The sequence below is a fragment of the Tyto alba genome, unplaced genomic scaffold (assembly GCF_018691265.1).
Source record: "Tyto alba isolate M040663 unplaced genomic scaffold, T.alba_DEE_v4.0 Super-Scaffold_45, whole genome shotgun sequence".
In the NCBI taxonomy this organism is placed as follows: Eukaryota; Metazoa; Chordata; class Aves; order Strigiformes; family Tytonidae; genus Tyto; species Tyto alba.
The window spans coordinates 5,244,946-5,262,258 of NW_024881321.1; the positions used below are offsets into that span (position 1 = coordinate 5,244,946).

The following is a 17,313-nucleotide window of genomic DNA, read 5'->3' on the forward strand; positions in this document are numbered from 1 at the left end:
ACGTGAGATTGGCACTGCATTCCAGGTCAGGAAAGACATCCTTTATGTCAGGCTTTTCAAACATACCGAAAGTAGATGCCAAACTTAAATACTGAAGCTCTTTCTGTCTTGAACTGGAACTTCAATGCTCTCCTGAACTGATCTGTCCTGTTTGCAGCATCAGCTAAGTCACTTGCCCTAGGATGTAGCCCATCTCACAGAAGAATGTAAGTCCTTGTGAAAATCAGTATTGACAATCTCACTATGGTGTACATGGCATTAAACACACTTTGTGATATTGTTCATAAGTCTATCTTGGAAGTTGCAATCTTGGCAAGTCTTCAAGAAAAGCCTGAAACAACACCAAAGTCATCTGCATGATGCTTATTCATCTTTTCTCTGCAATTCACTCCTCTTTTTGCTTTCTCTAAGGCTTGTGTGAATGCAGAGATGCACTCATGGAACGGAAACTGTGTTTTATAGCTGGATTAAACTGGTAGGAAAGCTTTATATAGCTTGTTACAACTTTGAATAGAAATTGCTGATCCCCAGCTGTGTGGAGCTAAGATTTGCTCTTCCTTGCCTTCCAATTGGCCCAGTGTCACATCAGATCTCACGTCAGATCATCTTCTTCCTCCTGATCCCAGGGATCAGATATTTCTCCCCTCCTTTCTTGAAAGTCTAATATTTTATGTTTTATGGGAGATTTTGTTTTAAACAAAAGTCTGATTTCTTTTCCTGTCATTACCTCTTCATCCCATAGCTTTTTGGCATCAGACTTTATAAAAGTGATACTGGTATTTAACAAGCCCATAATTTGTCCATTTTCCTTTTAAACACTTGTTGATAAAGATAATGTAAAAAAAACAAAACAAAACAAAACAAAATGTTTTTACTTTAGAAATTAATGGGCTAGCATTGCTTTTTTCCTCAAATAAATCAATACCATTTCAAAGCCACCAGCAGCTGGTGTCATAATCAGCCCTGCGGTAATAAACATATAAAAGGCATATGAAGTGGAAAATAAACCCTGTTAACAGAAGCTACTAACCAGGTTTTAGAAGCAGTCTCAAAGAAAAGAACATATTTAAAATCTACAGCTCTGAATTGTCACTGTACTGACACAGTCCCCTCTCTGGCCAGAGAAGACAGCTGAACAACCCTTTTGAGCTGTGCGAGTGGAGTAACTTCCCTTTGAATGGAAATGCTCTGGACACAGCAGACAATCAGCTTTGCTCGCTGGGACCATCAGGGATGATCACTAGAAAGAAGCACAAGATGATTACTCCCTATACGCTGGGAAAAGTCTGCTCTAGTGTCTTTCACAGCATGCCAGTTCAAAGCTGTTATCATCAGGCAGACTCCAATTTTGTGCCTTAAAATGCATTCCATTTTTCCCACAGCTTTTACAAAAATAGGCTGAAATTCAGGAAGCATGTAGGCAGGGGCCTAATTTTATGCCCCCGGTTTTAAGTCCATTTGGCTCTAATAATGCTTCTTGTGCAGCTGAATTTAGCAGAAATGTCTTGATGAATCAGTGCTGATGGAGGTTACCAAGCCTGCCTTCCCTGGGGATTAAAGACAGCCTTGGCCTGTCCCAGGTACTGAGCCAGTTCCTCTGGATCATGCACAATACATTGACTTTGGGATGAAGGCCTGTGCTGGTCCTGTGGACACGGCAGTGAAGGGGTTAAACTAACTTTCAATTTTTAGAGGAAACACACTTCAAAGACATTTTCCAAATATGGGGTTTAGAAGGATGTCCCGTTTACTACAAAACAAGTCTGTTGCGCTTTGATGCTTTTCAACTGCCAGAAATACTATTATCTAGATTACATTTTATCATGTTTTCTGGGTATTTCATACTGATAAGGTTTTATGCAGGATCATTACATATGAGAATAGATTTAATCCTGTTTTTAGTAAGCTTTAAGGACACTGAGGGATTATTTATGTAATAAGATGCAAAGTTGCTATGGAAAATGCTATAGCAACCTAACATCTTCACAAAACCAAGCAGCCACTTGTGACAGCAATCTAAATTTACATTTATTTTAGTGTCATTTTATTGACATTCTTAGTATCTCATTTTGACAGCATGTTAAAATATGTTTTGTGTTCTTGCTAGAACAAAATTAACGGCATGCTGTTGGAATGAAGATGATGCTTATAATTTTGGGGGATAATTTTATCATATTTCATTTTGTGTAAATAGCATTAAAATAGTAGTGAAAAAAGTTTGGGTTCATCCCTCTATTTGTAATAGAGCAAACAATGCACATTGAAAGTAATATTTCACAAGTCAGTGAAAGCTAAATTGTTTTTATTTGCTTTATATCTGAATGAAAATATTTTTAAGAAAGAAATGATTTTGTTATTAGAATTTATTTCAAATCCTATATCTTTTATTATAACTTTCCCAGTTCGGGATACAGGCTATAATTTTTCATTAGGTTTCATAAAGCAGGACATAATTTCTGAATGTGTGCACTTGCAGTTTGATAGGGAATCGCCGTATTTAAATGGGACTTTTCTAAAACATAAGCTAACAGTACACATTGCCCCTTAGGAGGTTAAATAAAAAGGGAAAGAAAAAACAAACACAAAGTGACAAAACAATCTGAACTCTGTCCTGCGCTCATTGCAGTTAACAGTGAAACCCACATTGACTTCAGTGGGAGCAGAAGCAAGCTCTGTATATCGATTTTCTCCATCCCCCTCCATTAAGAATCCTGAGGTGCGCCTGTAACATTGTTGAAGTGGGATGTTGGCAGCAAAATCAATAAAAGACAATATTAGAACATATGCTGTTTTCATCTCCCTCACAATCTGATATATCTGGTATTAGCATTCTTCTCCAAATTACACTTTATGCTTTCTATAAAGTGACCTTCCTGATAGTGCCCACTCCAGTATAAAGCTTTTGTGCTCTTACTCTCATATTTAGCCTTCAAGAGATGAGCCCTGTTTATAACAGGGAAGACAGTTGATTCTGAACAGAGCATAAAGAACAGATTCCTTCAAGAGCAGCTTCAGCCTAAACCCTATTTCTGACCTCCAATGAAAGATCATTTCTATTATTGTTTAAACTAAGCTCTTGGTTTTAGGTTTTCTTAATTATGCTGCCCTTCATGCCCTGATGATTTTAGAAACCCTTTTCAACCCAGCACATTAGAGAAGCTTGCAGATATTGCTTGAAGTGGAGATTTAGGTACCTTCTTATCCACTGTTAAATCCAAGAAACATCATCCATTGCTAAGGTGTTGCAGGAGATGATGATCAGGAAGCAGAGTCTCTTCCAATGTCAGTACAAGCTTCTAAACTCATAATTGCAGGATTGGGGAGCATCCTTATGTCATGAGACGTACAAAGCTGTGTGAAATTTCCAAAACATTAAAAGCTTCCTTTTCAAAGCATGTAGCTTCTCATTCCCTGTGTGTCTAGCTGACTGGCAGTCTGTGTTGTGGTTGCATGCCAGGAGTTAAAAACACACCCAACAGAGCTCATGCTTGAAGCTGGATGGCCACAGAAACTCCCAAAACTACTACTAGTTAGTGATGCTGGTTTACTTTGGGCAATGAATCTTTGATGAATTGCATGGTGTCCTGCTCTTTGGTTTGGCCCAAAGACCATCTCAAGAAAACATCCTTCATACTAATGACACATATCCATAATATAGCATTTTTGTGACCAATATATTGAAGGATTTGGTTCATAAAGTTGAAAGCCAAGCAGATTCAAAGCTGCTTGGAGGTAAGTGATGTTCTTTTAGTCTTATTTGGGTTTAGATTCATGTCAGAGAGAAGAGGAAACAAAGAACAGTCCTCTAGGATATGAAATGGCAGACTGATGAACTAGATACGATATCAAAACTATACAATTTTAATTCCACTTCTCCACTAATTCCAGCATGTGACTCCTTGAACACCAGCATACGGAACTCTAAAGGTGGAACATTTGTTTATTCTGTTAAATATGTTTTCTTTTGTTGTTTTGATTTTTTTTTTAATTAGGTATTCTAAATTTTTTTTTTTTTTTTTTTTTTTTGGCTTATCAATGGGTAAAATACTTTGCAACATTTTTGGTTTTTTATTCAGCCCTCTACATATTCAATGCTTTGCAAGTTTCATCAGGTGCAGGAACTGTGCCAAGCATGTCTTTACAGCACTCGTATCCCGTGATTGCTGAGCTGCTTCTACAACTGCCAAGTGCCCACCTCACATGTCAGACAGGGATCTCTCCGAAGACATTTGGGTGGTTGCTAGTCCACAACACTGGTTTCCTCGTTGCTTCTTTGTCATGCATCAGATATAGGCTGTCTTCTCTCTTAAATTTGTCTGAGCTCTGGAGGCAAGTGAGCGCCTTTAACAGCCAAGCAAGAACATGATAAAAAGCAATAGCTGTCCCTGTGTTGTTCTATTATCAGGTAGTCATCTGTCTCATCATGTTTTGTTGATAGGTTTTGAGATGTGTGTGCTGTTAGACCTTGATCCCACAAGCTACTGCCTGCTGCTTGGAGTGTTTGCGCTCACCTTCTGCTCAACACCCACAGATACAAAGTCCTAAGCAGTGGCTTATCCAGAAAGTCTGGTACAAGGAGTATTTCACAGTTATCTCTTCAAAGTTACACCCTTTTTACAAATTTTAATAAATTGTCTGTTTCTGAAAGGACTGGAAGTACCACTAAGCTCTGTAGAATCCTGTCATCTGCAGATTTGCAATACATTTTATTCTTCACTAGCTGAGAAAATACCTACTAAACATGTTAAATGGTGGAGGAGCACAGTGGCCTCTGCAGATACTGAATATTCTGGAGGCAGGATGAAGGGAAGAAAAGGAGTTTTTGCCTTGCAGATACAGGTCTTCTGGACACCCTTTCATTCACATAAGGGACAAATGGCTCAATAAATGCTGTCTCTGAATGTGAGAGTCAAGAAACGGCAAGCTTCATATGATCATTTTCTTATGCCTTCTAAGGGGTAAAAGCATATTCCCGTATTTAAGATCCATTTTTATCTAAGGCCAAAGTAACTGAGAAGTATTATTTCAGTATTATGCATAATTTTAAAAGAAAAATTAGCTCAGCCCTCCAATCCAGTACAAGGTCAGAGAAATAGCTGGGTAAATGCTCTCCTGCAATTTAAGGTACAATAGAATTTTGTACAAAAGTGATTTATCCTCACATTTATAGAAAGCACTTTACATTTACAAACAAAATTTGCCTATTATAAATCAGAACAATTCAAACCACCACATTAATTTAAAACACTCAGATCAGCCCTTTTTTCCCCAAATGAATTTGACAAATTGAGGGATTCATGTGCATATTGTCAAGTTTGTTTCCAAGTAGCAATGACAGTTTCTTCACATTTATAAGTAAATCCTACGGATTATTTTTTTTTCCAGTTGTCACTGTGATACTGGGCCTGAATGCAATTCCTAGTTGGAATTCCAACAGCAGCAATGTAGCTATGTGTCTTGTAAGTGCCAGTGTTTATTGTTTAAGTCTGAATAAAAATATAGCAATTACTTTGACTCCTAAGAAATAACCATCAGTAATCCACCTACACAGATGTTTACTTATATACAATAATGTTTGAATATCCTAAGTAATTTATGTATCACATGTACACACATACATACAATCCATTTATGCCATATATGTAAGATGAACATGACATACAAAACACTGAGCATTCATCAGCATCTCTTGTGCTATGCAGAGTTCAAAGGTCTGTACCCTTAGTTGCAAAGCACCATTAATACAAGCAGCATTTTCCCATTACTGATATGAGAGGGGGTCATCAATGCCACTTGGCATCTCCCCAGTAACCAATGCTTTTCTTACTTGAGTGAACATACTCCTTTACCCTCGAGACTAAAATCTCCTCTGTTCGTTTTCAGTGTTACCGGAATACAGTCCATTTTTTAATATCACTGATTAGATGAAGAAGTCACTTCTTTGCTGGCATCTTTGAAGCACAGCATCTATAAAAGTGTTCTAGAAGTTCTGTTTCTCAGTTAGGAAGAAAAGCAGAACCTCTAAAAGAGATTTAGTACTTGATTAATTATATTTAACTGAGGCAGCAGTTATTGGTAAACATAAAGTATCCGAAAAATTCACCTCATCACAAACCACATACTCATATAAGGAGTGATTTTTACTGAATTTTGAAAATATCTCAGGATTGCTACTGTTTTTGACAAAGTTATACCCCTACATTTTCTTATGATGGCTTCCTAGTTCAAGAGGAGAAGCAAGCAAGAAAGGCAGTGCAACAACCAAACCAACTAACAGTCCACCCATCACAGTTATCTGCAGAGCCATTTCCTCCCTCTCCTATCTCCCCTGATGCATACGTCAAATCAGTTGGGCTTTGAACATATCATGGGTGGTAGCAGAAGAAATGCAACCCAAAAAGGAATGGAGAAAAGGGCCCTTTGCTTTAAAGAGGTGACCTGGAGGAATTGGTCTCAGTGGGGCAGATTAACTAGCAACTGTCAGAATATCAGTTATGAGCTATGTAGATTCCTGTTCTCCAAAGAGATGCTGTCAAGTAAAATGGACCTAAAATGTGACAGGCTTTGATATTATTGTAACAAGGTGGTCTCTTCCAAATTCTCAATACACATTTCAGTAATGTGATGTGACATCTTTGTAGGAAAAGTCCAAAACACTTAATGGTGCAATTTACCTGGGACAGAACTGGGTAAGGGCACTGGAGGATGTATTGCAGAATAAGTATGAGTGAGGTAAGAGAGGAACATCTGGAAATGTCCAGAAAATGGGAATTACAAATGAACAAAGAGATGGACTCATGAGTTTGAAGCTGAAGGAGGAAGTGGACTGTACACAGGTAAAAAAAGGTGAACCAATACACAGGTAGAAGAGAGGAAGGTGCATAGAGACGGGTAGAAAGACTAGCCTAAATTGTAAGATTAGCTTTCTGTCTTCTGAGCCTTTTAGAGAAAGTTGGTTCACTGTTCAAGTCGGTTTTCTGCAGCTGTGAGGTCTAGATCAATGATCCCAAACAGCTCCTGAGCGAATGATCACTTCTAAGACTGTAGTAAGTAATCTGCGTCTTATTCCTAGGGCTGTCTAAAACAGTGAGATTAAATTGCCTTGTTAGTGTTTTTAATTAAAAGTCAGAGTTTGTGAGAGCATGGTGAAATACAGAGAGACGGTACTGATCCACAGTCTAGAAAGTTTGGAAGTCACTAGTCCAGAAACTTAAAGCAGAGGTTTTCAGTTAATAATCTCTCTAGGGCTTTAAATAAAATGTCAGCTATTGTGAGACTCATCATAACACCACAGGAGTTGGCAGCACTGCTCTCTGGGGCATTCTTAGTCCACTGCAGAGCCAGTATTTGCATGTTACTTTTTGTTATTAGGCCCAGCTGGACTGTAATCTGCCATCCCTTTCCCTACACCTTCTTTGCCATTTGCAAAGAGATATGCTTCATTACACAAGAAATAATAAGCCTTCATAAATTACTGGTGAGCCACATGTGTAGTAAACCAAGGAAAGAGCAGTGCTGTTGCTGAAGTCTGCTAAGAAGGAAGTTTTTTAAACTGAGAAAATCTGTCTTCAGAGAAATTATTTGGTTTCTCAAATGTTACATCTGTCCGTACTGGATGGGATGGTTAAAATTGCAGTTAAATGATGGTGCAAATTCTTTTTTCTTTCATTTCTTTTTTTTCTTTTTTTTTTTTTCTTTTTTTTTTTCTTTGGCAGCATCCTTACACTTACTAACTGTTCGCCAGCAAGTTTTATGTGAATAGAAAGCCTGAAAATAATTCTCATGAGTATTCAATTTGAACATCTGGTATCATCATGAATGTAACTGGTATAATGGGCTCCTCTGCATTGAACATAGGCCGCATGGTGAGGAAAGGACTTTGAAGCAACTGCACCTGAATAAAACAGGTTTTGTAAAAGAGTAAATCTCCCTCCCAGTGTGCAGGCCTTAACTCCCACTAACATTAATGACAATAACCCCTCCTCTTATAGCATAATTAGTGCCCTTAGAGTTTAAAATTGCAGGTACTGAGACATTCAAATGAAGTGTGCCTAACATTATTAAAAAATGTGGAAATTGCTTCATTGTTTGGTTATATTATGTCTGAAGGGGGAAAGAAAAAACTGTTCATGGCTAGGTTAGCTTGTAATTGCCCCAAATTATTTATTTTTATACCATTCTAATTCTGTTTTCAGAGTTTATTCAGGCTAGTTACCTAGCTGCTTTCAAGCTTTAACCAAAGGACTGTTTTTTAAAAAGCCAAGTGACATAGTCTGTTTTTGTGGGAACATGGACAACAGTGGAAGAGGCGTTTATTAAAGAATGCAGTGTAGGAATAATGTTGCTTTTATCTGCTAATATCAGACATATTTCTATGCACCTGTCATTGGCATCCAAGCACTATTTAGGCTGGTGATCAGGTATTTAGTAACTGTCTGTAAAGAAAAGGAAGTGTCTTCTAGGAACTCAGGGCAATGGATCAAAATCACTTTAGATATCAGAGGACTCAGGACCCTGACATTGCTGTAAAGTGGGCTGAGAAGATCCCTCGAAGTGACCAAGGTGTACCTTAGTCTTACTCTTCTTGAAAGCTTCTTGGAGATACCCTCAAAGAGTTGCTTTCCCAAATGACTTTGAACTGTGCACAGAGCATGTATAACTAAACTTGTTCTTAGAGCTCAGTTTTTATGGTAGGGTTTACAAAAGTCAGGTGTGAGACAAGTGGATCTATACCTGGGCAGTTATAGGTAATAACGGCCTCAAATGATTCTGCCAGGAGCTGACAGCTAGCAGAAAATACAAAGAGAGCAAAGAGAGAGATTTGACAGATCGCAGTGGAGGCGTAGCTTAACGCTTCTCTAGTTGCTCGGTGTGTTCCCCCACCTCAGAGGCCATACAGCTTTCCATCTGCAATGAGGGGCATGCCTTCCTTCCTACCACCTCACAGACTTGCAAACCCACCCCAGTGTATGGGGCACTCACCAGCATCACCTCACACACCCCCTGCCACCGAGTGACCACAATGGCATCCTCAGACTGTAGCACAAAATTTAATTTCCTGTGGGCTGGAGCACTAAGAACCTTATAGGGTAAAAATGAATGAGGGTCCAGTGGTCAGTGTAGTCTGTGAAGCTGAAGGTTTTTCCTTCAAGGCAGCCCCAACCAATCTCAGCGTGACCCTTTCCTGATACATGTCAGCATGAACGCACCAGTGTATTCTCTCACAGTTTCACATTCACCATGAAACTGGGCCTATTACTCACTTTTGAACTCTTTCTCCTTACACCCATTAACTGTTAAAAATGTCACTGCCTTTCTTGTGCCACCACCAGGAGTCCTACCTTATTTCCTTCCCTCTTCCTTCACATATTGAATTCAGGTCCAAAATTTTCATTTGTTCCACGTAGCTCTTCCTAGAATCTGACCTCTACCTTTATTCTGTCAAAATTCATACCCAAACCTTGTGACCTTGTGTTTGTCTTCCAGGAGTTCCTTTTCTTTGGCCCTCACTTGAGCTCTTTCTCAAGATGACACACAACATATCTTCTAAGATCACCCATGCTATACTTCTGCTAAGACAATCTACTTTACAAATGAGAAATGCCATTACTGTATAACCTACCCTGATTTCTACAGCATCAAGACGTAGCTCATGCCCTTCCAGATCTTCCAGAAGCATTTTTCCTTGATGATTTTCCTCTGGTTCTACTGCTTCACAGTTCACCTATTTGAAAAACAAGCAAGCTAGCTAGAGGCCAGGGATAACTTTTATTGTTTACATTTATAGTTGTAAACTTTGTGTCCTTATTTCTCTCCTCTCGTATTTCTTCAGTCCCTCAAGCTGAAAACTCTTTGAAGAAGTAGCTGTGTCTTGCAAGATGGCGCTTTTTTTTTGACATTGTAGATGCTCTGCAATGGGAGTGATGCAAAAATTACCATAATAACAGCCATCATTTTGGCAGTTTTTGATGCTTTTCTTGTTGCTGTTATCAAAAGGAGCATTATATCATTTAAGACCTTATTTTCAAGTCAGGAAATTAGGATAATGGCATTAGTAGAACTCAGATGGCAGGAAGGTTTGGGAATATGCTCTTCATTATTTTCATTCATGTCACTGTATTAATACATTGGCTAAAGTTCCAAAACGGTGAGAAATTCTGCTCAAGATGTTAGACCAAAAGTCTGAAGACAGACAAATAAGCACAGAAGTTTCCAGTTTTATGATATATTTCTGTACAAGTATAGTAGAACCAATAGGAAAAAAAATCTATAGAAAAAGTTCTGCTAGGAGGATCTAAAGGAAGTCTGTGCTCTTAAATTTACAAGATGGTTTTCTGTTACTGTTTTTAGTGTTTGCTCATTTTTTTTTTCAGATACTACTTCCAGACTGCCTCAGACTCTTGAGATAATCTACTGCCTGTGCATTCCAAGTCAGAATGTCCCCAGTATGCGAATTAGTAGTCTGCCATTAATGTTAACTGTAATGTTACTAGGACATCATCTAATGAGAAATGCATAGCGCAGGTGTGCATTAGTAGAACTGGTAGAAGCTTTTGAAATCGCACTAATTTCTGCAATAAATAGATACATTCAGAGATGTTGGGTGTTCACTTTATTTCCTGACATGGTGTGAGTCATTAAATGCTACAATTACCCTGTATCACCTGTGAGGACTTACTTTATGTTAGATCCAGTGGGCATTATTATGTATTAAGTTAAATGTAGTCACAGAGTACCAGCTAAAAATAAAAGGTACAGATCAGTACTACTCATAAAGAAAGCACGCTCCTAGCTATCCAAGCTAGATGCCCTAGAAAAAGAAAGCTAATTGTTGTTTCTTCTGAGACCTCAGTCAATGAGTATGTCCTTAGACTTCAGCAGGTTTCTGATTAGCCAGTCACTTCTTGCTTTAAAAAGAATGCCTTTTTGATTTGGGTCTAGCCTAGGTCCACTACATGAAGTCTATCTTGCCACCGAGGCTGTTGCCAAATTGCGTATAGCATTTCTGCCTCAGCACAAGGAAATCACACTATACTCTTAGATATCCTCAAAATACCAATGTGAAGGTTTCCCCCACTTACATATATCTAATCTTCCTCCACCTGCTTCTCTGAGAGTGGCAGGTGTCATTTCGCATCCCTCGGTGAAATGCCATAAGGTGTATATTGAACTGGTTTCCAGCTGTGTTTGTTTAGGTAGGAATATTTTCTTCTACTTGCAGCACAGGCAGCTACTTGGGATTCATGACAGATTTTTCTTTTGATATAGCTTACTTGTATATAGTTCTTCTGTAAATGCTTTCAGTATTCATTGTCTTTTTATCTTAAGATGCTTTTTAGCATGTCTCAGAGAGGGATTTTGTAGATGAGTATCTGAACTATTAAACTTAAAATGGCTTGAGAAGTAGCACTAAGATGAGCCGAGTAAACTATTTTTTTTCTAACTACATTCATCAGCTTTGTCAATGAAGTCATAGCAAAAATTTTTGTAAAAAATTGAAAAATGTTTGCTTCTTAGAATGCAGATTCCCTTTCCCCCCAAATTCTCTTCTAATTTAAATTTAGTATTCAATGAAGTGCCTTTCTTTATATAATGTGTAATAAATTACAAATTATTATATGTAATTCCTATAAGTAAAATATAATTTTAAAAAATATAATTACTTTTACATATAATAGCTATTATGTTCACAATCAAAAGAGACGTTGGTCTGAATCCAGAATTATTTTAATTTTATTGCACTTAAATATAAATATCTTAAAATTACAGTTATGTCAGGTCAGCAGAAAGAATGTTTCTAATTTTGTTTAAAGCAGTTACCAGTGTTGAATGAGCTGGAGCCCCTGGGGTCCACCAGATGTCTGTCTTTGACTTATTCTGCTTTTTTGCTAACCACTCTGCCTGCACATTAAGAACTGACTATTTGTACCTTTAAATTAAATAACAAAGGAAATACATGTATTTAATGTCATATTGTTTGTGGACTCTTATCTATAATTAGTTCATTTAAAAGCTTGTAACAATTTAGTATTCTGTTACACTGCTGCTGTATGTTTTACGTCCTCCTTACTTAAGGACATATTTCTACCTTGGACTCTGTCTTTAATTGCTTACTATGAATGGCTAAGAAGTTCACCAGAGTGTATAATGATGTTGATAAGAAATTGTACAACTCTGGGAATCGTACCTAATATCAAAAACTTATTTCTGCTGTATTCTTACTCTCTCACTTTAAGCTGTTTATGATATTTCCATTTTGTCTTCCAGTGTCTGCAATCTAGAATAACAGGGCACCCATCCTTGGATGGGACTTCTTGGTAGTACTGCAATGTAATTATTGTCATGTAGTTTTTAATACAGTATACTAAATATAATTTTTAAATAATGAACTAAAATAGTGGCATTGAGAGGTGCAACTCTGACTTTTTAGCAGCAAAATAGCTGTATTGTATTTCTACAGGAAAAATGGGTAGTTACCTTCACTGCTCGTATATACTGTGACTTATTTCATCTGGATGAGTAATTTTTTAAACTGTAATAGGTCTATCACCTGCAAGATACTTACTTTTGCAGTACATTGCATCCCTTTCCATTTCCCCTAATTTGCTGCCCCTGTAGCAGACTTCTGCTGTCCCTAGCCCCGCTCAATAGCCTGAACTCAGCTAGGAGGACAAAAAGGAGAGGAATTCTCCAACTGGGCTGCAGTGTGACCCAGAAAATACACAACAGCAGCCTGTCCCAGTAGGGCAGCTTGAACCTCAGCCGAATCTGACTCCTAAACAACGTTTCAGTGGGGACGGTGATTAAAAAGTATGTAGGCCTTCTGCCTTCCACTTATACAGCAGCTCTCAGAAGTGTTTTAAGACCTGAATTAGGTGATGGACAGCACATGAATTACTGCTCCCAAGCCACTGTAAACACTTGAGTATGCCCATGATGGTCTCCTTTCATGATCTCAGAGAGCAGAAGGGTAGGCACTTTCAGGCTAGAATTGAGTATTACATTAAAAAAAAAAAAAAAAAAAAAATAAAAATTTACATTGTGGGAGAGTCTAATTAGTAGGAGTAAGAGAATACAGATGACAGAGACTTTTTATCAAGGCCTGTTGTGACAGGACAAGGGATAGTGGTTTTAAACTGAAAGAGGTTAAGTTTAGATTGGACATAAGGAAGACATTTTTTATGATGAGGGTGGTGAGACACTGGCACAGGTTGCCCAGAGAGGTTGTAGACACCCCCTCCCTGGAAGCATTCAAGGCCAGGTTGGACGGAGCTCTGAGCAACATGATCTGGTGAAAGATGTCCCTGCCTATGGCAGGGGGGTTGGACTACATGATCTTTAGAGGCCCCTTCCAACCCAGAGTATTTAATCTTGACTTAAGTTTTTGTTAGACTGATGTCATTTGCTTGGCCTCTTTTTTTTTTTTTTTTTTTTTTTTCCTCCCTTCCTTTTATTATAGCTCGTTGGCTCTTACAAAAAAAAATAATATTTCCTCCTCTTATTTGCCCATTGGACTCATCAATGCATTTCTTGAGGGTAAATTTTGTCACGGAAGGATGATTACATGCTTTTCAGAACAATTTAATTTGATGTAACAATACTGTAACTGTTGCTAAATCTTCCAGAGAGATTCTGTAGAATATCCAAATTAAGTGCAATAACCAATCCATGTCTGTATTTGAATAGTAGCTCATGGTACTTTATTTTGGATAATGCATTTTTACTATTTGTAAATTAGTAAAAATTATTTGAGAAAAAGATAGATTTATCCTACCAAAGATAAAACATTTTTATTGGTAGTGAAATATTGTGACATTCTAAGTGCTGATATAATTTCACAAACATGTTGAATCATATTATCATGGGGACCAGGGGACCCTTTATCTGTGGAAGATCTAGTCAAGAGGGGCCTAACATTAAATGGAGTTAATATACAATTTCCTATAATTTGGAGTTTAACCATATTGCTATTATAGGTGGGCAAGAATTCTGTGATACCAAGCCTGAAATCATTTAATCAGAAATGTAAATCAGTTATGTGCTTCAGTTACCAAATGTTGATAGAATTGGCTGTGGTAGATTGTTGTTTTTTAATTACAGCTGCTCTGTAATGTTGTTGTGTTACCAGGTTCCAAGAAGGAAAGTAGTAGAATATGGCAGTTTGCTATGCCAAATGACCACTGCTACTGCCAAGAATAAATACTACCAGGAGAGGGTTCTTCTATAGGATGATAACCACATCCCTAAAGTAATGAATGCCACACTTCCCTATATGTATTTATGTTCAGATAATTTATTTAAATAATGTTCCTAGTACATGCTTTATAGCCTTCTGCCTTTTGCTACACAAATTTTAGCTTATATTGCAGACTGTGCAAGTCATTTGGCAAATGTAATTTCCATCCCTGCATACTAATCGATTTCTTCACAAACACCTGCTATCAGTTATGATAATAAAAATGCCATTCTAAATTGAAAAGGGGCCAAATGGAGCTTCCTAAGGAAATGACTTAAGTGTCTTTCAATGCCTTTAATGTAGTAATGTTCCTGTAGTGCCAACACTTTTTTTGAGCATTTGCATTTTATATAATTTTACTCTATTACATCATTTTCCTGTCTAAATGGTTCCTCATAACCATTGCTACAAAGTAGTTCATAGCGAGATCAGAAAGGAATTTCTGTGTTTCCTCTCTCATGGGACCAAATCCAGCAACTTTACGTAGTCAAAATTCTTTAGCATAGATCCTATTGGAACATCTGTCTGCTACAATAGTATAAATACTAAATGGCTGTATCAGTCCCTATAACATCACAAGGAAAACGTTGCAAAGTTGGTAGGTGCTTTGCCCTTGGACTGCATGCCAGATTCCTCCTAAAATATAAGCCTAAATTTAGCAACCAGATTGCAAGTAGCGTTTGAATTATCCAGGGTCACTTTATGGCTCCTTCCATCCCAGGAAATAACTTCCCAGCAACAGTCTTTGCCAGAACCTAATCATTTTCAGCTCTGCTGGGTCTTGTCTCAGCTCCAAAATGTCTCACTGGCTCTCAGCTGTATTATCATCTCCCCTGACAATGCCCTCTGCATTATTTGTAAGGAAACAATCCATTTTACTGATTTCTTCACATTTTCATTTTCTCTTAGCTCTAGCCGCCCAAGCGTATGCACTAAAGGAAGAGAACGATAGTCTTCGATGGCAGCTGGATGCTTATAGGAATGAAGTGGAGCTCCTGAAACAGGAGAAAGGACAACTCTTTCGAACTGAAGAAAGCCTTACGAAGGACCAGCAGCTGCAGTTCCTACAGCAGACAATGCAAGGCATGCAGCAGGTATTGCTAAGGAAGAAAAGAACAGGTTTTACTTTTCAGCAAAGTGGTACCATGGGGCTATGCTGTACTCAAGACTGTTAGTCATGAAGGTCCTGATTTCTTTTCAGAGTCAAACTCTTATGGTTTTTAGATGGGGAAAGGGGAGGAGGAATTTGGGACATATTTAGGGATATTCATAAATTTTAGGAATTCATAAATTGTAAAACCACGGATCATTCAAGAAAACTCCTTATGCATGTTCTAGTTAGGAGCAAATTACTTCAGTACATCTCCTATCACACTCCTCACTTAATCCAATTGGCCCTAATTCTGCACAAAAATTCAAGAAAGTTTGTCCAGTGTTGCATAGCCAGTGTTCTGTGGTGTCTTCGTTTGCATTCATCTGCATCTTTAGATGCATCTCTGCTTCTTAGCTTTGTCTTTTTTCTGCTCCTGTTTGAGGATGACTGAGACATCTCCAGCTTGTCCAGACTACCCTCCTGCTAACTTGCAAGTGGATAGCACCATCAGTGCTCTCTCCTGAGCTTTTATCATTTATGCCAACCCATGGATGTAACCTTTTCATTCAGGCAATTTTTAAAGTGGTTTAATGCAGCAACAAAGCATTTTTTCTCTGCCACTAGTCAGTGACGAACTGCAATGTGTCCCTGCGGGAGGCGGGGAGGGGGCAGTTTATCATAAGCATTCTCCCTTATTTTTCAGTGTGCTCCTGACATTGTGCTGGGCAAGTCTTGGCAAGCCCACCTAGACTGCTCTCACTGCTTTGTCTGACACATCCACTAACACATAAGCACCCCTTTTTCAACACGCATGTGTATAGCATATAACAAGTGCCCTGCCCAGGCACTCCTATTCATCTGATAGATGAAAAAGCACCAGGGCAGTGGCTCACCACGACACTGGACTGGGGTCCCATCTAGAATGGAGCTTCTCAGGATGTCACTGCAGAAGTTAATCATGCCTCCTTCGTCAGTGCCCTGAAGCAGTGCGCGTGCTCCCCAGTCACTCCTGGTTATTAGATTGCAGAAGGGGACAAGTTGTACCTACTTCCAGGTTGCACTAAGCTGTTTTTTTATATGAAAAAAAAAAAAAACAAAACACAAAAAAAAAAAAAAAAAAAAAAAAAAAAACGAACCCAGGAGACATTAATTTACATATGAGCTGCTTGGATGGGTTAGGAATTCCGTGGCTATCACGACACCCAGCGAATCCAGCAAATCTGCAAATCCCACCTAACACCAAATAACAGAGCACGAGACAAGCCTCCATGTGTGCTTATATGAACAGACGCCCCTTTAAGCCTGCAGAGTTTTACAGTTTAGGGTGATTTATGGTATAGTGAAATAATTCTGAACAAAATATTTGGAAAATAGAAAATAAGTCATTGATAGTTCAGGAATAAAATCTTTTCCGAATTTAGGAACAAAGTCATTAATCAGAAATACTTGAGGCTTCAGTATACTTTAGATATGCTTGAGGTCGATTCATGATCTTATCCTTATATAAATGGATACTTAAATATCACTGGCTTCATTAAATTTAACTGCATATATAAATATTGTGCTAAATTTCAGCCTGGTGATAATTCTCCATTAAAAACAGTGAAAAGTGGGCACAAAATACTACTAAAGGAAAAAGCTAGGGCCCTAGCGCTCATTTTGCATTACTATAATTTCCTACCTGGGGTCTGAATGAAGGATAATCAAGTCTGTAGAAGATAAACAGATTTCTGCTGTAACTTCAAGCAAATGTTAATAATGCAAGTCAATAGCAGAGCACGACTTACTTATCTGTCTGTTAAGGTAGCAATGGACACGGTAGTCCCTATTCCTCTGAGGGTATATATGTTCATGGCAATTTTGCTGTGATGTTCTGAATTTTTATAGTTTTCCATCTCAGGGTCAGACCTACTAAGTCCCAATGGGATATAATTAGAGATGGCCCAAGATGCTGGAGAAGACATTGCAGATAATCCAATCTGAC

At 38.2% G+C, this 17,313-nt stretch overlaps 1 protein-coding gene across 8 annotated transcripts in view; it reads left to right on the forward strand.

Annotated features, from left to right (window-relative positions):
• The window catches only part of ENOX1 (ecto-NOX disulfide-thiol exchanger 1), a 373,111-nt gene that overhangs the window by 312,692 nt on the left and 43,106 nt on the right, over window positions 1–17,313 (forward strand). For all 8 annotated transcript variants that reach the window (XM_042806116.1, XM_042806120.1, XM_042806117.1 and 5 more), the window contains one exon: window positions 15,146–15,330. In XM_042806116.1, coding sequence (XP_042662050.1) covers window positions 15,146–15,330 — 185 coding nt within the window. The remainder of the gene's footprint in view (window positions 1–15,145; window positions 15,331–17,313) is intronic.